This window comes from Haliotis asinina, chromosome 3 (assembly GCF_037392515.1).
Source record: "Haliotis asinina isolate JCU_RB_2024 chromosome 3, JCU_Hal_asi_v2, whole genome shotgun sequence".
NCBI classification, from domain to species: domain Eukaryota; kingdom Metazoa; phylum Mollusca; class Gastropoda; order Lepetellida; family Haliotidae; genus Haliotis; species Haliotis asinina.
This window is the reverse complement of record NC_090282.1, coordinates 15,156,747-15,180,558: the sequence shown is the minus strand read 5'-3', so window position 1 is coordinate 15,180,558 and position 23,812 is coordinate 15,156,747. Positions and strand designations below refer to the sequence as shown.

General features: G+C 39.0%; 1 protein-coding gene across 5 annotated transcripts in view; it reads right to left on the bottom strand.

Annotated features, from left to right (window-relative positions):
* LOC137277536 (MYND-type zinc finger-containing chromatin reader ZMYND8-like) overlaps positions 1–23,812 on the bottom strand; it is a 52,491-nt gene that overhangs the window by 5,548 nt on the left and 23,131 nt on the right. For all 5 annotated transcript variants that reach the window (XM_067809312.1, XM_067809314.1, XM_067809313.1 and 2 more), the window contains 20 exons: positions 19,933–19,975; positions 14,991–15,047; positions 14,094–14,255; positions 13,651–13,754; positions 13,352–13,495; positions 12,254–12,367; positions 11,719–11,811; positions 11,216–11,303; positions 10,939–10,994; positions 10,153–10,233; positions 9,699–9,758; positions 8,999–9,180; positions 6,413–8,245; positions 5,037–5,100; positions 3,617–3,682; positions 3,052–3,145; positions 1,979–2,103; positions 1,230–1,493; positions 618–692; positions 308–430 (listed from right to left, as the gene is read on the bottom strand). In XM_067809312.1, the coding sequence (XP_067665413.1) occupies positions 308–430; positions 618–692; positions 1,230–1,493; positions 1,979–2,103; positions 3,052–3,145; positions 3,617–3,682; positions 5,037–5,100; positions 6,413–8,245; positions 8,999–9,180; positions 9,699–9,758; positions 10,153–10,233; positions 10,939–10,994; positions 11,216–11,303; positions 11,719–11,811; positions 12,254–12,367; positions 13,352–13,495; positions 13,651–13,754; positions 14,094–14,255; positions 14,991–15,047; positions 19,933–19,972 (3,825 nt within the window). In that variant the 5' untranslated portion in view covers positions 19,973–19,975. The remainder of the gene's footprint in view (positions 1–307; positions 431–617; positions 693–1,229; positions 1,494–1,978; positions 2,104–3,051; positions 3,146–3,616; positions 3,683–5,036; positions 5,101–6,412; positions 8,246–8,998; positions 9,181–9,698; positions 9,759–10,152; positions 10,234–10,938; positions 10,995–11,215; positions 11,304–11,718; positions 11,812–12,253; positions 12,368–13,351; positions 13,496–13,650; positions 13,755–14,093; positions 14,256–14,990; positions 15,048–19,932; positions 19,976–23,812) is intronic.

Sequence of the window (23,812 nt, the reverse complement as noted above, 5' to 3'; positions counted from 1 at the left end):
TTGAGGGAAACAAATTTCAATTAATAATAATTTTTGTTAATATCAAATGGCAAGGTTTTCTAAGAGTTTTCTAACATATCTCCAAAAATTATGATACCAAAATAGCAACTTAGCAAGGATAAACAATTAATAATAGCCTATCTCTGATAGCGGAGTAATTCTAAAAAAAAAAGGAAACTGATTATAATCTTCCCTTCTTCAATTAAACACTCCCCTCTACATGAAATTAAAAATACTCATAGATAGGTTTGTATATTTGTATGAAACACCATCTCACAGGGCTCCTACCTGGGAGCTCCTGACATACCTGTGAGGGTTGTCCTGGGATGAGCTGGGGGGGCATGAACTGGACTGGTTGGGAGGGGTGGGGTTCCTCCTGACGTCGCAATACCTGCTCCAGGTTATCCCGAGCTCGGTTCCGCCAGGTCCCCTGCACAGATGGAATGTCAAGTTAGGCTCTCGTTATGGAACCTTCTCAATAGATGCCTGTGTTCATACTTCCATATAGAAATGTAGCAGATCTGGCTCACAGGATGGTAATGTTTTCGTACAATAGAGGTTTATAGATGTGCTATTAACTCCATTAATGCTACAGATGGTTACGTGACTGTACTCACGGTCTGAGGGCTGGATGTTGAAGTGGTGGATGCCACTGCAGTGGAGGGTGGGGCCAAGTTAAACGTCCTCTGGGTCTGTTGGGGGTGATGTGCATCATTAATGTAGAACAAACAGTGAGAGAGTAAAATTTATTAACAATATTCCAACAATATCCTGGGTTCATACATTATACCCATGTCTTCAGTGTGACAAGCTGGCAGAAATATAGAGAGAGAGAAACAATTAAGGGATCACATGAAAGCACAAGTGTTCCTTTATTTTTTCTCAAGGGTTCTTCCCAAACTTTGAGCTGCATAGCTTGTGAAGAAACCTGGAAAAAAACACAGGAACACTTGTGCTTTCATGAAATCCTTTGTTTCCCTGAGTATATATAGGAGTAGTAATAGACATTTGGTGTTACATCAGGTTTGGGATATCATCAAACCATGTTAAATTGTGAGACAAGCTGGGAAATTCCTTTAATCGAAAAAGTTAAATGTCACATTTCCGAGTGAAGCTACTGCAAACCATGAAACAGAGTGCTACAGAGTTGGTAGTTTTGAGGGAGACTGTACCAGGCCATGAGATCTTACATGCATGATTATGAAACCCATCACCCTCGTCATCAGTACCTGAATAGCCTCCTCCTTCTCAGACCATTCAGTTGGCTGTTTGCCAGGAGGTGATCCTTTCTTGTTGCTATCTTCCTTGGCACCTGTATTACTGGCATTACTGCTGGGCTTTGATGGCTCCGCCTTCTCCTGTTCCTGACTGGCTGCAAGAGTCTGCATGCAGCTGGGCATGTGTTCTGGCCAGTGGGACTGTTGGCATTCATATGTGCAGTAACTGGTGTTCCAGCAGCAGTAGTAGATCGCCTCCTTGCCACACTGGGCACACTGGGGAGGAGAACACAACAGCATGAATAACACTGTGCAGACTAAAGCCTCATTGCCACATTGGGGAGAAGACAACAGCATGAATAACGCTCTACAGATGAAGGCCTCATTGCCACACTGGGCACACTGGGGAGGAGAACTGAACAGCATGAATAACACTATGCAGACTAAGGCCTTGTTGCCACACTGGGCACATTGGGGAGGAGAACACAACAGCATAAATAACACTATGCCCTGCCACATGATTTACATTAAGGTGGAGAACAAATCTGCATCAGAAACCTGTCCGGTGCAGCTGTTTAAAGAAGGGGACCATCTCTCTGGGGCCATTTTATGATAAAAAATACCAAGGGCTTCACAAAATGTAGAAATGTTTTGCATTATTATCAAAATATTTACAATGAACCAACCTGGCACATGATTTAATGACAGTTGTAAATATAATATAACACAGTATGAGATTCTTGACACTGTTGTTGACTGACCCATTGCTTCTTCTTGATCTCGGCAATGGCCTTGTTTTTCTCCTTTTCACACAGTTTGCTGATGTCCTTGAACAGGCGCTGCTTCTCTGCATCCCAGCACGCCCGCATCTCCATCACCGTCAACTCTGCAACACATTACCTCTCACTCAACATCACCTACATCCCAGCACACCCGAATCTCCATCACCGTCAACTCTGCAACACACAACCTCTCACTCAACATCACCTACATCACAGCATGCCTACATCTCCATCACTGTCAGCTCTGCAACACATTACCTCTAACTCAACATCACCTACATCCCTGCACACCCCCATCTCCACCAACATCAATTCTGCAACACACAATCTCTCACTCAACATCACCTGCATCCCTGCACATCCCCATCTCGACCAACATCAATTCTGCAACACACAACCTCTCACTCAACATCACCTGCATCAAAGCATAAATTGTCCAATCTTGGTGAGAGTGGTTGAGAATACGAAAAATGACCCACAAAACCAAGTCATGCACCCCACCCAGAAGGCAACCCCTCGCAGCAATGCAATATGCCCCACCTATACTACAATCCCAAGAGCAAAACATAAGCAGGGAAATGTTCCAGTAAACAGACATTTCTCCATGCTTTTTTCATTGCTTTGTATTCATAAGAATCCATTTGTTGTAGTTCTTGCCAAATTTCACTGTAACATGATGCTGCTATTTTCAAACGCCACTGTACATTGCAAGTGGAATGTGTTCTCTTCTATAGTTTGGCATGAAATGCATGTGGACCCATTTTTTTTGTAAATAACTCTTCATTCAATGATCCAGTCGATCTCAAACTTTCATGTGGATCATTGGATGAAGAGTTATATAAAAAAAAACAGGTCCACATGCATTTAATGCCAAACTATAGTTGTGATGACAAGCATGTAGCACTAGTGATCGATTCTTTAGGTCCTTACCAATGAACATATCAAGCTGACAGTAAGTATGTTACACAGCTGAACAAACACTTGAGAATCAATGCACAAAGATAATGTTTGCTGGTATTTACAAGACTGAGTCTGGAGACAAGGTAACTCACTGAAGTTGTGTTTGAGCTCAGCAACCTCCTGCAGGTGGATCCAGCGTAGCTTCTCCAGCTCCTGCTGATAGTGCTTGTTGCTGGTGCTGGTCTCCTGGACAACAAGAAGACACATGATGTATGCACTAACACACGACACACAGTGAGTGTGAGTGTGAGTGTGAGTGTGAGAGTGAGTGTGTTTGCGAGTAAAGATGTTTTGGTGTGTGAATGTGTGCTTGTGAGTGTGCTTGTGAGTGTGAGGGTGTGTGTTCTTGTGAGAGAGAGAGAGAAAGAGAGAGTGAGTGTGGGCATGAAGGGTGGGTGAAAGGACCGTGAGTGGGCATTGACTTCAAATCTAATATACCATAAAACGGCAGCACTGACTGTGAGTGCACATGCGCGTGCGAGTGTTTTTTTTCTTGATGAATAAAATATAGATTGTAGATTAGATTGTAAAATATAGATTGGTATTGATACATACCACGTTAAAAGTTCATGGGAAGCTAACCATAAGACATGCTTTTTAAGATCACTGACAGGAGGTGGGGTTTTACTGATAGATATGCAGTGCAGCAGTACTTACTGGGATGGCATTCTTCACAATGTCCGTGCACATGTCGTCCAATGAGGTCTTGATGGCATTAAGCAGCTGGCAAAACGTAAAGTGAGTCATGTGACTGTACCATTAAAACATGGCATAACACTACAGTCTGATTATAAGGCCACCTTTTGTACAGGGGGAAATATACATCCACATTGGCAATATGACCAGGTGTTAGATAGACTTCTCGGACACACAGAAGACATTCAAGAGGCAAAACACATCCAGTTCTTACAACAAGTACCGGTACTTATTCTTTTATAACCTTAAAACTATAAACACTCATTATCTACACAACCATTCCAGACTGCAATATCACTGAGCTATTACTAATGTGACACTAAGACTCAGGGAACCCTTCAAGAAGAAATCTGCATAGGTTGGTGTGCATTTTGCATAATTCACAGTACACTGTGTGATATCACCATGAGATATAACCTGACATATACTCATGTGGCAATATTATAATGTACAGAAGGTAATGGGCAATGTAATGTCACAAGACCTAACATGTGAGTTTCGTTTTTTGCACTTTTGGCAGTATTCCAGCAATATGACAGCAGGGAACCCAAGAAATGGGCTTCACACATTGTACCTATATGGGGAATTGAACATGGGCCTTCATGCTTTAACCACTAAGCTACCCCACCGCTCTATCAAGATGTGCGTGTGATTGAGGGATTTATTATTTGTTCACTGGTCACGAGGGGGGCATGGGTTGATGTACCTTTGATGTTTGTTTATGTTCCCTGAACCTGAAGGGTGAACAATGTCTTTATCTTACCTAACACCTTAATGTAAATTTTGACAGGTTTGAAGCATGGGCATCGGATCCTACACTTCAGACAGCCTGTGTGACTCAAACGATTCAAATCTTGCATCATTTCTTTTTTTCCCCACTTGTATTGCCTTAGTGAAGTTCCTGCAGTCTAATTCCCCTCCTTCATATTCACAGGGAATACATTTAAATGTTTTGTCGGAATGCTACACAAATCTCTTTGTTGCCATCGCTTAGATTTGGCAGACAACACCAAAAAACGGACTTAGAGTGTTATCCTAACTATCACTTTGCATTAAAAAATCAGTAATTTCTGAGCATCATGCGTGATTCAATGTTGTTAAAGATGAAGAAGTACTATCATTAAGTACCGAATACGTTGCCAGTGGCAGCGGGGTACACTGAAATGTGTTTGTAAGTAGGGCACACTGAAAATAATAGAAGATTGCTTAGCCAATCAGAAAACAACATTTATGTGTGAGGTAAGATAAAATGGCATGTGACCTTGATATGGGAGGAAAGCCTAAAGTGATGCACGTTTCAGTACATGAATCTCATGATGTTGGTATAGGCTGTATATTTTACCACGATACAGCTCATCCCTGTGTTGGCTTCAACACCCACCTTGTCCTTGTACTTCTTCACAATGTCCTGAGTTTGATGTTTGGAGTTAGAAGATTCTTCATCACTAACAAATAGAAGATGAATGCTGATTAACCACTTGTTCTGAGAGGACCAAGTATTTTAAGTCATTCTGGTTTTCGGACATTGTAGCACATCCATACTGATTGCTGAACCAATGTTTCTTTGCTAACATATGAACCAACCTGCAGTGTATTTTGAAATGGCAACAAGTAAGCACAGGGACATCAGTTCTATTTGTTCTGACACAAGTAAGTGTACGACTACTGCAGTGGTGTAAACTACCTACTGAAGGTATCCACAATACCACAGAAGTGGCAATGGCTAAAAACTTAAAAATCAAAATAATAATGAAAGGTAACTGGAATTTACGTAGAACAAGGTTTCGCATCAAGCCTACCAAAGCATGGTTGGTGCTCTATTAAGTTTGCAAATGATTTGCTTGAGAGTCCTATCACTTGAACATTACGGTAATAAACTGGATGCATCTAAGGCCATTGATTCATTTGGGAAATGATGCCATCATCTGAATTCCATCATGTATATCAGTTCATATCTTGGACCTCATCAGCAGGCTAAGTAAACTTAGTGTCAGTAATTTTCATTACACTCCACTACTGAGTCTAACAAAACCTAGTAAAAGGTCAGGTAATCTTTGAAACTGACCAATCAGAACACAGAATACCAAATCACAAATGAGGACATTTGCATATACATTTTGATCTTTTACCTCGGAAAGGTTTGTACCTGAACATTTCCAAATCCTTTTTTCCATGTGATCGCTACCTAGCATTGCACATGGAGCGTGTTACAATACTGTCAACAGTCAGTAAACAGTTGCTGAAAATAGCATAGTTGTCAATATTCAAGGATGTCAGCTTGCTGTAATGTTAGCTATTGGTAACCATGTCTTCAGAATGCCCTAAACATACATACTGGAGGTCAAATACCTGTGTTTTTTGCAGATTTTCGTTTTTTGAGGGATCAGTGTCAGTGACTAGCAAATGTTTTTAAGTCCCGCCAAACCATAAACAGCAGCTGTTGTCTGATTGGTTTAATCCATTTGGCCTTCTCAAATTTGACTGGACGGTCACAGGTTGCTCAAAGGTTACCTGATGTAACCTCCTACTAGATTTTGTTAGACTCAGTAGTGGCACTGTAATGAAAGGTACTGAGACTAAGTTTACTTAGACTGACCTTATCAGTTAAATCAGATTCAATATAGAGCTATGGGGGCTCAGTGTAATGAGCTGGAAGGAAAAATATCTGTACCAAAGTGAAGTGGAATATATAAATCAAGCAGCTTAATCATATCATATTCTATTGATAAATCAATTCTGTCATATTTTGACACTTACTCTTGAATTTCTTCAACATCTGGAATGTTTTTCTCTGAAATTTCCCCAGATTTTTTCTTCTTCCCACTAGAGAATAGGGCCACCTTCATGGCGTCTTCAGGCATGGGTGAGCTCTGAGGTCTACTGTTGGGTGAAGAATCACCTGTCTTAGCTGGCTGTGATTTCTTGGTTACTGGCTTTGCACTAATTGTCAGGGCATTGTCCTTGATCAAAGACTGAGCTGGAATGAGCACAGGTGATGAAAGATTCGATGGCTTTGGGGCAATGTTCTTCAGGAAGGTCTGCACCACCACGGGCCCAGTTGCTTTGTCAGTACTGACTTTACGGGGAAGGGAGGCTGTAGTGGGCTGCACTCTAGCTTTGGGAGAAATTGAGGTAGGTCCAGGAGATGCACTCTTTGTACACACAATAGTTTTAGGGGACTGACTGTCTGATTCATTGAAGTCTATAACACTGTCTTCATCCCCTGAGTCAACTTCCATTACCAGAGAAGGTTGGAACTCATCATCAGTGACTGTCTCTGTTTCTGGAGGCTCTATATTGCTGCGGTCTTTCAAAGAAACGTTTTCAGAACACTCTTCTTGAGCACTTGTTTTTGATTTATCCTTTCCTTTTGATACATCCATTGTACTTTTGGAATCAAAGCCTCTCACACACTCACTAACTTTACCATCTTTGGCTGTATACACAACATCGTCATCAGCAGAATCACTTGGCGTCTGCCTCCCGTCAGAACAGACAGGATCTCTTTTGCCACTGCAGTCAACTAATGCTGCTCTTAATTTTGAAAACTGCTCAACATTGTTCAATATCTGTTCACATTCTTCATCTGTTTGTACAGGTTCTTTCTCCGTCTCTTTGAGGTCATTCTTAGTCTCTGTTTGATCTGTCACTGCTCCTTCTGGCTCTTTATCAGTTTGTTCCTTTTGCTTTACCTCTGTCAATGACTGTTGTCCTTGTGTTCTCTCCTCTTCAACATCAGTCTTTCTATGAAATACTGCTAACTCTTCATCAGGTTCATACAACTCATCCTCACTGAGTTTAGTTTCAGAAGTATCCAGATCCTCACTGGGTTTAGTTTCAGACTTATTCAGATTCTCAATGGGTTTAGCTTCAGGCTTATACACACTCTCCTGAACACAGATCTCTTTCACTGGAGATGTTGACTCACTTTCAGAACTATGAAGCACTTCGTCCTCCACAACATTGACAGCGTCACTCTCGGAACTGCCACTTAGTAACACAGAAACTTCAGTATTTCCTTCAACCTGGGCACTGTCCTTGTCAATACTTGCATCAATACTTGTATCAATACTTGCATCAATACTTGTATCAATTCTTGCATCAATACTTGTATCAATACTTGATCTATCGGAACTTTCGTCAACTCCCTTAGAATCAAGTCTTGCCTTCCCACCAACATGCTCGGCAGTCTTGGACACATCCTCATTTGTCTTTCTTTTCATGGTAGGATCTATAAAGGGAGGCAACTCTGAACTACTGCCACTATCCTCAACCTTTTGTGACAAACCTTTGCCTTTAGTTGTTACTGTGAGAGAGGCAGCCTTTCTGGTTGTGATGATGCTGTTGTATTTAAGTCTGACTGCTGAGGCAGTCTTTGTTACTGATGACTTGGGATCAATTGTTTTTCGCTTTATGACATTGAAAGAATGAGATGTTTTGGGGAACTTTGATGTGTGAGTTATTGCAGGATATTTAATCACTTTCTTAGAAAATGTCAGTAAATCCTCCTTTTTCTTCAAAGGTGAGTATGTTCTTGTCTTGTCATAGGGTGTGCGGAATGGTGCATACTCATAGGTCCCAAATCTTTCTCTGAAATAATGTGACAGTTACTGAATTGGGTTTGATATTGCTTTGATATTGCCCCCACATATTTGAAAGGACAAATCATCTGAAGGTTACTTGATGTTTTGAATTGTTTCCATGGAAATCATGAAAAATGTAAATGCAATATATCTGTAAACAGCAAAAGGCACCACTTCAAGATCTGTTTCATTTATCTGCCAAGATCTGTTTCAAGATATCAAATGGTTTCCAAGTTGTGCTCCGGAAACGAAGTCAATACCTCCATTTTGGGACTAAGTCCGAATTGTTTTCATGGAAACCAGGAAAAATAGAAATGCAAAAACTTTGTAAATAGCAAAAGGCAAGACTTCGTGGTCTGCCTCAAATATCTGCCAAGTTTTGCTGAAAGATATTAAATAGGTTTCAAGTTGCCAAAAATCTGTAAATAGCAAAAGGCACAACCACAGGTACAGATTATTGTGTCTACATCAATTTTGGTCTCAAAATATTGAACGGTTTTTGAGTTAAGCTCAGGAAACAAAATGATTATGGATGGGTGGACGGACAAACAGATGAGGCGTCGACTATATCCCCCCGCATTACATGCCAGGGGATAAAAAGTGAATCAGTGTGTGATTTTGTTTAAAACTATGCCTTACAAAGGATGTCAGTTTATCACTGCATGTTGATAAGCTGGACCAAGGATGACAGTCTGACATGATAAATGTCTAAAATGTTTACCACTTTGGCAACACTCCCAAGTTGCTGTGAGATTCTCACCTGAGTTTTTCAATGTGTGTGTTTGTTTCTTCCATGGCGTTGTCAAAGCCTGCTTGCCGTTTGTTCCTCATTGGTGTGGGGATGTCCTCCGACAACATAAATACCTGCGACGGAGGCACCCAGGACCGATCATGAGCCCCGAAGAATCTAACATCGACCAACCCATCCTGTTCCCGCAAGGCCTGTGGACACGGGATGGCCTTATATGTTAATCTCAAAGATGATCACCAACATGGGTAATTTGCACCATATATGGTAAAAGGGATCTACCGGGACCTGTTAGGAGGCTGACATTCTGCCTGTATATCTAGCACATATGTAAGTACAAATACCTAAATTTGAAGTGAACATTTTCCTATTCATGGTATTATAAGTATAACTAATGTCATGACTTTGTAGAGGTGACTCGTATTTGAATGTATGGACCAACACAGCTAAGAGATGCTTATTTCAACATAAACCATACCTGGGATATTTTTTTTAAAAATTATTCTTCACTTTCATTGTAGGTTAACAGGATTTTATTGTTAAGGAACTATCCTACTGTTACCATCACTGATTATCTACTTCCCAAATATCAGTCAACAACACATTTCTTTTCCACACCAGATCTTCATATTTCACAAAAATCTATAATCCACAGGAAACAGCACTGAGGTGCTGGAGATAAGCCAAGACTGGATGATCCATGAATGTTTACCTTAGCAGGCCAGAACGGGTATCCCTTGAGTTTGGCCCATACTAGCGGGTGGGGTTCTCTCTGAAATAATCATGTCAATCTTTGTTGTTTAACAAACCAGTATCCTAGCTATGCAATGGCAGACCTTACTTACTCAAATCTCGACCTAATAGTAAGACATGAAGTTTGAACAACAATCCACATACTGTAAGTCCACTGACATGCAATCCACAAAGTTCATTATGTTAGCTCTGGTTGCTGAGATCGATGAGTATGTAATTAAAGTATGTAATTAAAGTATGTAATTACAGGTTTCACTTTATCTATATATCAAGAAAAATACATCATAAACTGAATGCATTGTGAATCCAAAACACCAGTCACAAAACCTAAGTGATGTCCATATTTCACACCAAGGTTTCTGTTTCTCCTTAAACAGATCAAAATCCTCTGCATCTCACAGAGAAATACTCACACACGGTTCACAGAACCACTCATCATTTCTCTTGACACAGGAGTTCAGGTAGCAGTCGGGACAGACTTCAATCTCACTCATCTGAAGCAACGCAGTCACATTAATCATCACAGCATACACAAGTACATTCCAGAAACTCATCTGCACACTTGCAACATTGTAGGAATACTATACTGATGTCATAACAAATGTATTGAATACACGCTGAACTTCTTCTTCATGTCATTCTACCTGCAATGGCTACTGGACTCGGAGCAGTAAGTGATACACATATTATCTCATTATTGATGAACTAATTAGCTAATTATATTGTATTTGAAATTAAAATAAAAAATAAAAATAAAAATAAAAATAAAAATAAAAATAAAAATAAAAATTAAAAACTAAAATTAAAAATTAATTGTATTAAAATTAGTCTTGAAATGTGTAGTTTCAGTCCAGAAAACATTACAATTTGAGAAAAAAAAGCCCAGTAACTTTCTTGGTTGAACATGAAAAGCTGGAATGATGAACTGAACTGTTAGTAGTATTTGCAGTGATTTTAAACATCAGATTACTAATCACAGTTGTGTATTTTCTTGGGCATGGTTAAGTTATGAGTGACAAACAATGATACTTTGTATTCAGGCATGTGGCAAGTCACATTTTCCAGGTAAGCCCGATAGGTTGCAAAACTTTATATTTTGATGATTTTGCAACAGTCATGTGCAAGTCTGACTTTTTTCCCATGGGTAGCTACGCCTGTTATTGCAACCTGACATTGTAACAGTTGGAGGAGGCACTTACTTCATGCCTGCAGATCTTGATAATAGTCTTGGCAGCAGCCGTCAGCTTGTTGTGTACTGCAACATAGTAAGCCATCTATTCATCCTACACTGTAACTGAGAAGGCTTATACTTAGGTTAAAATTCACCTGGAATGGCAGTCTGGCCACTAAAAGATAGCTGGGATAAAAATTGTATGTGCACAAATTAAGGGTTTCAAAGTAGATTCCTTATGTTTTAATTTCATTTGAAATCCAACAAACAGATATTATTTGAAGGGATGGTCAGTAGTAACTCACATCCATTAAAGACAATACAGTTATGTAGAATCCACTTGGTATCTGCCATGAAGGCCTCGGTGCACCCATACATCTTCTTCTTGATGTTCTGAAATAGAATATTGTGTATACACTAAGTGTCAACATTCATACAGGTATAAAACCATCCTCAAAGTCATGACAAGCAAAATCAAGTGATTGAGTGAGTATGGTTTTACTCAGCTTGTAGCAATATTCTATCAATATCACAGTACGGGACACCAGCAATGAGCTTCACATTTTGTGCCCATGTGGGCAATCAAACCTTGGTTTCTGGTGTGAAGAGCGAACACCTTAACCACAAGGCCACTCTGCCTCCCCTACAAATCATGTATCATGTGTACTGGTGCGTTAACTTGTTAAAAAAAGGTTTTTGTATAATGACCACCCATAATGCCCTGGGATCCAAAGACACAACACTGCCAAAGTGGTACAACACTGACTACCCACAACCCTCCCACAGACAACTCCAACATAACACTGACCTTTTCCAGGATGCCAAGATCCATGGGATGGAAGACATAGTCACTGTAGAGAGGCACAGAGGCAGGATCAACAGCCTTCATAAACGGGTCAGACTGTAAAAGAACAACCATTAGATGACAAATCTCCAAAGTAACAAGGTCAGTGTACACATATCTAACAAGATGTACAAACATGTATGGCAGCAGGAACCATATCTTGCATAACTGTTTAAAGATAGTTGATCTTCTAATGTGATAACAAGATTCATGGCAGTGATCTAATAAAGGTAAGATATTGGAGACTTTGTACAAAGCTTGTATCTATTTCATCAAGGGTTTAAACTTGCATTGTCACACTCTTCAGTTAAATATTTCACAAGATGGACAATGTAACTGAAACTGATTTTCTATCTTTGTTTCCCTTTGGAATGATAGCATGAAGACTAAATCAAACAATATGTAGAAACTTTCAGAGTGCTGTACTCCTTGAATTGGTTTTTGACATTTTTTTCGTTGTTTTTTGATCGACTGTCTGAGGTTTCCCATAACATGTTACCCCGCCATGTTTCATCCTTTCTAGAGCGAACTTGAGCAGAAAACACAGTGTTTCCACGGTGATCATGGCCATGGCGTGTGACCGGGAGTCTGTACACTCGGCTCGTAAGATTTTCTGGAAGAAAACATGCAATTGCAGTATTGTGATCAAGTTGAATGCCTACCAGCATAAAAGAACCTTAAACAGTGCAATAATGCTTTCCTAACTGATGGATCCATGCACAAAACCATCAGGACCTAACATGAAGCATCATGTTCAAGCGACATTTGTACATCATACCCATGAAGGTTCGGGTTAGAATTGGTCTTCAGCAACCTATGCTTGTCAAAAGAAGTGACTTGGTTGACACGTCATATGATGCTAATGCTGTTGATCACTGGATGATGGTACTACATGTCTCAAACTTAGGAAACAATGATATTACTACATATCTCAGAGTCTGAGACTCGATTATTTACAGACTGCCACCATGTAGCTGGAATATTGCTGAGCGTGGTGTTAAACAACAAATCACCAAATCATACTGAGGACGCATTAACACTTCGTAGATTACAGCAAGGACTCCGTGAGGGAAACACCAGGGATTGGGAAAGAGAATGTTGACAATGGGCCATTTTGAGAATGATTACCGGTAGTCATTTTCAGAATTTAAAATGGGCCACTGCCCTTGTATCAATAGTAAACTTCCAAATTTTAATAGTCCATTTTTCTTTCTAATCTGCAAAATGGTCCATGGCCCCTGTCTTTCCCAATCCCTGGAAACTCAGTGACAACAACTCCATAACAAAATAGCTCACACTTGGGTGAGGTCAAACTGGGATTAGGGTTTCAGTCTAGGTAACTGCACTACATACATCACACTGAACTATCACTCACAGTGTGACATATCTCACAGCAAGGAAACACACACAGCTTAGTAAACACTCACTTTATATCTCATGTTTAAGAAGCAATCATAGTACAATATACTACATATCTCATACATATCTCTCACTTCGGAAACAATCAGAATATATCTCACATTTAGGAAAAAATGATATTACTACATATCTAACATATCTAACACCCAGGAATAGAAACACTCCCAGAGCAACCTACCTCACATTCAGGACAGACCCAGTCCCTGGGAACATCACTGACCATGTCAAGACACTTCTTGTGGAAGACTCGTGGACACAACTCACAGCAGATGAAAGTCCCTTCCTTGTGGCAAACCCAGCAGAAGTAGTCATTTTTGTTACCCTGGGAAGAGACAGTTATTTACAGAGACAAGACAAATCAACCTTGCACAGCCTAGATACGAGTTGTGTTACTGACATATATCACTGGCCCATCTGCTCTTCCTACAATGTATTAAGACAGGACATAGGGTCTGTATAGAGTATTGTTGCCATTACCTCTCCAGTTCCATCATTTTGGCCAATCTTCCTTTTCTTTGGTGGCAACATTGCCATTTCACTTGCAGCAGACAAACGTTTCCGACCATGAGTTGAAGGAGAATCTGAAGTCAAGACCACAGCTGGTAAGTGAATGTTGAAATCAGTGACTCAGAACCACTGATATAGTTTTTGTCTATCTCTCTGTGTAACTCATTCTCTGGCTCTTTTGAGTTAGGGGCCAAAAGAGGTATTCAAAACAAATGAACTTTAAAGAAAACCAGCTTTGAAAGAAAGCTATGACTTTTTCCATTGCTGTCAGGTTAGATTCCTAGATATATCCATGATAACATATTGTTGCACATCTATTTTGATCTTTTTGTTTCTCAGCACAAAATTCATTTAGAAATTAAACCTATGGCGCAAGCATGAAATTGAGTCCCTTTCTCCATTCTCTGACTGACCTCTAGCAGGTGCCATCTTTAGGCTGTCATTGGAGTCATCTGATCCCTGGATCATCCTGATATCCTTAAATGTTTGGGTGCCATTCATGTGTAGAGTGCCAGTGGAGAGACGAGTTCTGATGTTGCTCTGTCCGCTTCCACTAGTGCTGGGAGACTCGGTCTCTGTTAAGCAACAATGGAATCCTTAACTTCAGCCAGTATAAGCACATAAAACAATCACATCAACACACCAGAATTACTTGTAACTTTGAAAATCAATACTGACAACATGTATAGTGCAGCATGTGTCCACAAAAATATCACATAACATGTATTAAACACACAGTACCTTGATCTAATCCTGCAAATTCATAGTGACTGTATACATTTATGAAATATGAGATTAAAAGCTAATGGTATTTTCAATAAAATCTGAACATCTTGTAGTGTTATACTACTGGTTAACTGTGATATTGTCTGATTATTGCTAAAAGTGGCGTAAAACAAAACTCAGTCGATCAAAAATGAGAAACTGAACACCTCAGAAACATCAGATTAGCCTTGTCAGTGTTTCCAGGACAACAATAAATACATGCTGGCTTTTCATCTTTCAAAATATTCCTATGAATCGATAATTTACATACCACTATGATATAGCTGTAATATTGCTGAGTGTGGCACTGTGGCACTGAACACACAAAGAAACAAACACATGCCCATAATAGAGTCAGAATTGTAATTGATTGGATGTGGAAAGGGTTTAGTTGCTTACATTTCATAATATGTTATGAATGTTGTGTCTGGTGGCAGAAAATTGTAAAGAAAGTATGTAAAGCCTTCACAAACAATATACATACAATGTAAAATTTGAAATTCTAATTTAATGTCAATTATGGTAAACATAATTCCAGTACCAACCTTTTTCCTTTTCCATCCTATCTGTCGGGACAGACCTTCGCCTCTGAGATGATTCATCTGTACACAACATATTTTACATGAATCAGCCATTTCTATTACCCCTAATCCAATACAAGCTATCAAGAAATGCTACATCCATCTGTGCAAAGGTTCAGCTTTTTCCCATTTTTACTTACTCATGTGAGATTTTTAGATCAGTTTTTATTTCATCACCTTCACAAACACAGGACTGTATAATGTGCCACAGATCTTGCCCCTACTAGTGGAGGAGCCAAGGGAGATAACTGGTGATGTGTTGGAGAGATATATTGATTACTTTCCCCTGGACTCAAACGTGACAAGCTCAAGTTGTTCCGACACTGAAGGCAATCAGTTTCTTACAAAATATGTAATACAGTCCATGTTAAAATCAATGTTTCTAACACGAATAGCTAAGTATACCACAGTGGACCTCCTTACATAATAAGCATTCACATTAGTAGATATAAAATATATTACACAGTACAACACCACAATATCCAACACAATGGCAAATGATCCTTCCTCTGGCTGGACTATGGCAGATCTCCCTGTTGCCACAGAACTACCCAGTGAGAAGGGTATGGTGTTTACCTGGAACATTCAATGGCAACAGACCCAACCGAGTCATGAATTGGGCTTGTTGTAGGTTCAAGGTCATAAGCTGTTCCAGCTTTGCATCTGTTGTTTCACTGAGTCATGTATGTCGCTGTGGTAGGATTCACCACAGATTCTGACTGCAGATTCTTTTCGTTGAGCGGGCACTGTTACAATGTTGCTAGGAGTTCATTATGCTGGCCATACCATAATTACAGGGGGTGTTCATTCCATCAGTTGGGCAAACATGATCACAAACTTGGCATAGCCTCCTTCAGTTTACTTGGTCTGCATGTCAAGGGGTGTGCAACAACTCTCACTCACATATAATTTCATTTTGCAAGTTGAATAACTTTTTCAACCTGAAAATTACTTACTGTCAGTGTCAGCGGAAATGTGTTACGAGGCCTCTGTGCCGAATCATATTAACATGAAAGAATTTGTGGAAAAAAACATTTCAATCGTTTATTGCATATTGCATTGCTTGCGTATTTCTGGTCTCTGCAGTGTTTTTGCTGTTTCTTGGGAACCAGGCTAATAATCAGTGAGAGGCTAATAACTGACCTAATTTCACTATTTATACTGAGAAACATTCAGTGGATGCAAATGGTGCTTCTTTGCATGGTTACAGATTGACATCTGGTTGAACTGAGGTAGCTAATTCATGTTGTTACACTGCAGTAGTTTTACTTGGTAATAGTAATATGGTTTCTTGAGGCCATTCTGAGATGGTTTTACATGGTTGTACTTATATGGTTTCACTTTACTCCACTGAGATGGTTTTACTTTACTGCATTGTGATGGTTTCCCTCTGTTGTACAGAGATGGTTTCACTTTACTGATTGAGATGGTTTCACTTTACTCCACTGAGATGGTTTCACTTTACTGCATTGAGATGGTTTCACTTTACTGCATTGAGATGGTTTCACTTTACTCCACTGAGATGGTTTCACTTTACTCCACTTAGATGGCTTCACTCTGTTGTACAGAGATGGTTTCACTTTACTGATTGAGATGGTTTCACTTTATCGCACTGAGATGGTTTCACTCAGTTGTACAGCGATGGTTTCACTTTACTGGTCGAGATGGTTTCACTTTATCATGCTGAGATGGTTTCACTCAGTTGTACAGCGATGGTTTCACTTTACTGGTCGAGATGGTTTCACTTTATCATGCTGAGATGGTTTCAGTCAGTTGTACTGAGATGTATTTGAGATGGCTGCCTACTAAAATGTTCAGATATTTTAACAAAAGAAATATATTTCAACATTAATATCTGTTTGAGAGGGGTTTTAATTATTTTCCACGATAAACATTTTATATGCCAACTACCATGCACAAAAAATGTGAATTATCAAGAGAAAATAACACTGTTTTTCGTTCCTCAGGATGACCCATTGTTCATATAAAGGTCACCCCCTCTATCAACACAAAAGTATTACAAAAGAGCCCTAGTGCTACACCATATCAGGGCATTGCTGCAATAAATGAAGGCCGAATTCATCCAATAGCTTCATGGTTTATTTGTCGTGTTAGACTGCTGCCCATGACTACTTTACTGTGAAGAAGACAAGTAAAATTTACATGATAGTAGTCCCTCATGACATGAAGCTCTTGTAAACCAAAATTTCAAACCACTTCTTAATTTTGCTGTGAATTGGAACTGAATAAACCTATTTGTATCCTGATAAAGTATTCATATTCATATTCTCTACTTTCGAACTAGATAAAACTGTAAGCATTTTTGTCTTGTTCAAAGAGCACTAGCAACTAACTGAGTACTAATGAAAAATAAAGTTACATTACAGGTGAAGACGAAATGGCCAAAATATGATACATATCCCAGTAATATGGGTGCAATACCGTTAGTATCCTCATACAATAGTCGTATTCTCTGCTCTTTGTAGTTGAATCACAATTAAGAAGTATGTCTTAAAAATCAGTGATGTGATGTGATGTGATGTGATGTGATGTGATACTGAAGGGGATTAACATAATACAGTAGAGGCACTGTGCAGATTCTGCTTTTTGTAACCAACAAGGAAATACCTGAGAATACACATAAACTGTTTCTAGTGCAGTTCTGTTATTATACAGATGTTTTAACATCAACATATCGTGTGAAGTAATTATTTGTGTATATTGTGATACAGGAGATGAAATTGTTGTCCTGAACTGTGAGCCTTGCATCGTGCTACCATAGTATAGCTGTTTAGTTACACTGAACAGTTACACAGGCAGTGATTTGTTGCATTATGACAGGTGTTAGGTGACCAATGTTTCTGACTTGACAGTGGTACAATGTGACATTTTGTACATGTGATATACTGCACACCTTTCAAAACAATCTGACATCATTCATTGGTCTCATTAAAAGGACGAGTAAAATAGTCAAAATTCATTCACGTTTTCAGAATAAGTTTCCTAATTTAGTCCAAAACTTGTTTAAAAAAAAACAACATGAGGTGTCATTTGAAGGCAGCAGATTTTCACAAACAAGGCAATGAAGATCTTTTACATCAAAGATGTTCTTGCTATAGGAATATGACTGAATTCTGTTGTTGAAGAGATCACCTTCCAGTTCCAAAGTTCAAATATTTCTCATGCTTGAAATAACATCTTAACTGTTTGAAAATAGAATATGCAAGGCAAACAAGAATGATAATTTTATTTTTTTAAAGATTTTTTTTAATATCTTGATTAGTTGACACTAGCACGCATGTCTAATATCGAATTGTTGTGAGGTTGTCAAGGATGTTGATGTTAAATGTGAATATGATTCTGTAGGCTAAAGGCACATCCAGATCGTACTGTGTGAGAGCAGCTGCAGCAACGTCCGGCAAGACGTCATCGTAGTCACACATCATTACATGATGGATGTTCAAAAACCTGTGGTACACAGCCCCTCAAACACAGACATTTCTAAAGTATCAAATTCACCAGACACATGGATGCACTCTAATATCTGTGACACCATCAACTTTCTCACCTAAAATAATTCCTGATGATAAGCCTGTATTTCAACTAGCTTTAGATAAGCCTTGAGAACAGTTTCCTTCTTTTCAGGAGTATAACATATCACACATAAATTCCAAATCTAAACATCACCAGCATAGCGACTGTCAGCCATTATTTTATTGGTTGATATTTAGTGCAATTCTTAAACACATGATTTTCAACAGAATCCAACAGAATATTCAAAGCCTTCAAAGACAGTGTGATTGAATATTTACCCACAGACTTATTTGACACATTTCTGTCTGTGAAATGACTGAAGATGCCATATTCTATACACACATTCCTGTGTGTCTGTGAAATGACCAATGACTGAGGATGCTATATTCTGTAGAAACATTGTGTGTCTGTGAAATGACTGAAGATTGGATGCTATATTCTGTACACACATTCCTGTGTGTCTATGAAATGACTGAAGATTGGATGCTATATTCTGTACACACATACCTGTGTGTCTGCAAAATGACCAAGGACTGGATGCTATATTCTGTAGACACATTCCTGTGTGTCTGTGAAATGACCAAGGACTGAGGATGCTATATTCTGTACACACATTCCTGTGTGTCTGTGAAATTACTGAGGATTGGATGCTATATTCTGTACACACATTCCTGTGTGTCTGTGAAATTACTGAGGATTGGATGCTATATTCTGTACACACATTCCTGTGTGTCTGTGAAATGACCAAGGACTGGATGCTATATTCTGTACACACATTCCTGTGTGTCTGTGAAATGACAGAGGATTGGATGCTATGTTCTGTAGACACATTCCTGTGTGTCTGTAAAACGACCAAGGAATGGATGTTATATTCTGCCAACATGTTCATATGTGTCAGTGAAATGCAGCGTGTGATTGAGGAAAGCTAGCCAATTCTGGCATCATGTTCTTGTATGTCCGTAAAATGGCATTGAGTGGAACTTATAATCTTGATTGCTGTGTTTGCAAATGCTGCATCCATGGCTCAAAACATTCTGTCCAGTAGGAAGTTTGCATGCTGGCTAAGTACACACAATCTCATGTCAATAACCCAGTGTTCCACACACAAGGAGGTTTATCTCCTGGCATCCATCTACCTCCTGCTCTTGTCCCTTGGTTCCGATGGTTCCATATTCTTTCATCAATTATGGTTAACTGGTGACCTACTGATGAGGTAGGTCTATACTGATTAGACCTCAGAGCAGAACTTCAAACACTGTACTCCTCAAATCAGCCTATTGACAATCAATACTCATGCAGTGACAGACAGGATGTGCAGTTCCAGTAGAGACCTTCTGCTGCTGCTTACAGTCGTTATATACCATATACTCACCTCTTGTCCGTACTGGTCGCTCTCTCCGCTGGCCACTCATTGGCTGAAATGATACACGCCACCATTAAATATCTCTTACATGAAAACATAACAAATGTAAATGGTTGAACAGAAATTGAATTAAAATAACTTTTAAGTTGCATCTGAAGTCTGCAAGAGTAAAAGATGGGCAGAAATAATCGGCCCCAAATTCTGCTTTGAGTGAGTGAGTGAATGAGTTTTATAAATGACTTTTGTAATTTAAGGTATACTATGAAATGTAACTTTATGTTCTTCTGAAAAGGTAAAAATAAACTTCATAGTATTAATGTCAGTCAAATCTTCTTGACGGATCTGTTTGTTCATGGTTTCAGTATGACAGCAAAGAACGATCTTATCATGTCTTTGTTTCTCAATACTCAATAATAATTTTGATGCACAAAAATCACCAAAAAACTTATTTCCATGTTGCAACAATAGTCTGAAGATGAACACACTGAGAAGAAATACCTCAGTAAGGAGAAACAACAAGCAGATCCATAACTTACTGCCTCTGATGCACTAGAAATACACGGATTAACACAGTTTCTGTGATCTGTCACTGTCAAACTTTACGTCAATATAACAGCCTTTACTATCCAAGTTGTATGTAAAGAGGACCAACAGACAGACATGACAGCTGTAGTAAGTGTCCAGACACTGCAGGGATAACAACTTTCACCTCTTTAGGTGTTAGTCTAGACAAAACATTCTCAAATGGGGGACACTGTTTAGTCAGCATCTCAAGATAGCAGGGAAATCCGTAGGGTCAGACCAGCATGATCAGATAACAGTTATTACCATAGCAACAACAAATATTGTCAGGATATATCTGTAGCAATAGTATGAGCTAATGCTATGCAAATAAGGAGATTAAGACAATTTAATTCTATCAATCTGGTTCCCTCCTGATAACTCACGTCACCTCATGGAGAACATAAAGTTTATGCAATATTTCAAATCAAGTAATACCAGGGTATCATGTTTATGATCTATCCTCTGTGAAACACATTGCAGATGTTCATAAATCCTTCATGACAAATAACTATGTAAAATATTAAAGCTTTGCAATACACAAATGAGCATCTAACAGTCCATACAGTCAAAGCTGGGACAAAACGCACCCACATTTGACAACATCATCAAAATTTGGGTGAGTGGGTGAGTGAGTGAGTGAGTGAGTGGGTGGGTGGGTGAGTGAGTGAGTGGGTGGGTGGGTGGTAGAGTGAATGAGTGAGTGAGTGAGTGAGTGAGTATGGTTTTACCCCATGCTTAGTAATATTCCAGCAATATCAGGGTGGGGAACACCAGAAATGGGCTTCACACATTGAACACATGTGGGAAATCAATCTTCAGCATGACAAACAAACACTTTAACCACTAGGCTACCCCTATGAGACAAGTCAAACAAGTGAGTGAAGGCAAACAAGAGACAATATGGGCATCTCTGTCAGCAAGGAAGGATGATGCACACACCACTTATACACAGACCTGTGTGCAGGATCCAGGGCTGTGATTGGCTACTCCATGGTGACAACCTGAGGTCAGATAATTATGGACTGCTTTCCTCATCGTCAATCAGTGTTAAGTTATTGGAGTTTCAGCTGAATACAGGTTCATCCAATTCAAAACCACTTTTGAGTGTTAACAAATGTTCTTTTATCTCACTTGTTTTGCATTATAATAAGAACAATAATAGATATCAATGATACTGTTTGGGGGAAGGTCACACAAGGTTATTAAAGGCGCACTGATGTGGGGCAATTTCTGTGGACTGGTTGCTTCTTTTGTTATTGTTTTTCTCCCTTGAGTACCCAGATGATATCCCACAATTTGTGACTGGTTCACGACCTCTGCTGCATCCCCCATATGTGCAACTGATGGTCAAAGACGAAGTCATTATTATGAAATCAAATGAAACACTTTGAAGTTAATCATCTACCAGTGCTAAAAATAATGGTTAGGACTGAAAAATAAAGAAGTCAGTGTATGTATTAATAGTTTGTCTTATAACCATATTTAGTTTCTTGATACATTTGTATGTATTTTGAAAGTTAAAAAAAATAACCACATACTCTGCTTATACTTACAGTGAATTTATAACAAAACTGTAATATCTAAACATTGTATAGATTGCCAACGTGAATCATATTTCACACACCCGCTATTTGCGATCTAGTGCATGTTATCTGTACTACAGATTCTGCTGAATGCTACAACGAATAAATTAAAGCAAAATGCAGATATTAAATTTAAAACAGACTGAAGTTATAGCAACAATGTCAGGCTATTACCTCGTTCAGGAATGTATCCATCAATATCCACATGTAAGAACAAAAAAACATTCATTTGCAGCTGGTACATGATCCTGCTCTATGTCTTGCATCTTTCAACAGTCTAATATGTGAAAAAAGTGACACCTGTCAACCATTTGCATAATGTCTGCCATTAGTTAGACAATAATGAGCAATCAATTAATCAAGTTAGTGACGGTTAATTCTTTGAAGGAAGGATGTTGTTTTTAAAACTCGCACTTTACGACTGGGTGTAGTCAGTATAGATTAGTAAATCCACACATATAAACACTGCCTTGTGACAAATCCACTGTGGAAGTAATTAATTAATCAGCGTGTTATCGCTTTAATCCTTGTTTTGTAACTCTTGCATCACTTACATGCACATACATGTATTAGATTACATACATTTGCCACATCAGACCTTAATTTATAATGTTGAGTATTTACTCCAGACAAGAGAAATGCCAAATGGGCACCTGTCAGGTAATCCAAGCTACCAAAAGTTACATATGATTTTTGCTGTGAGAGCTGGGCCTGCCCTTAAAACTATCTAAATATAAAGTTTTGCAATCTATTAGACATATTAAACAAATGGCTTGCTAGCTACGTGCCAGTAGACATCATATTTTTACATGACATGATCAAATATCGAGGTAAAAAACACAGAAATGGGATCAAAGTGGATCAGTCACTATACCATCCAGGCATCAGAAAAAACTACACTGCTGGGATATTTTATTACAAACAGACAAGGAATACCACGGATATTTCTAAATAACAGCATGTAATGGTCATCCGGCCTCCTCACGGTTTAGGGTGAAGAAATTCTGCTAATGTGGTCAGGAGCCCAGTCCCCGTGTCCGTCATGGTCGAGGGAGCAGGTGCTGACCAATTTGCTGCTTGGTTTCAAAATTAGACCGCTGGCGAGAAATATTATTCACCCCTGCATCAGTGCCCCTTTAAGTTATTTACCAGAAAGCTACTCATGACAGTTGTGTTATGCATTAATGTGCTAGTGATCAAAAGGACAAAAGATGTTTTTATCCTCCAAATGTTAACTGGGTATATTAATACTAAGACTATGCAGAAACAGATTAATGAACTGGTGGTTCTCTCATACCATTTACTTTAATTAAAGGGTTAAATTAGAATTTTAATGTAACATAATTAGAATTTTAGTGACACTTGTGCAGTCATCTCTCAATATACAGTTCAGTGACTTGTTCATCAACAATAAAAACAGAAATAACATACGAGAGTGGGTAATGAGTGAAAGAGTAAGTGGTTTCTGGATGGATGAGTGAGCGAGTGAGATTGGTTTCATACTGCTTTTAGCAATATTCCAGCCATATCATGGTGAGGGATACCAGATATGGGCTTCACGCATTGCATCCATTTGAACTGAACTCAAGTCTTTAGCAAGACAAGTGAAGCTTTGATCACTATACTACCCCACCATCCTTTGGAGTGACTGAGTTTAGTTTTATGCCACACTCAGCAATATTCCAGCAATATGGCAGCGGCATGTAAATATTAAAATCTGGACCAGAATATCCAGTGATGAA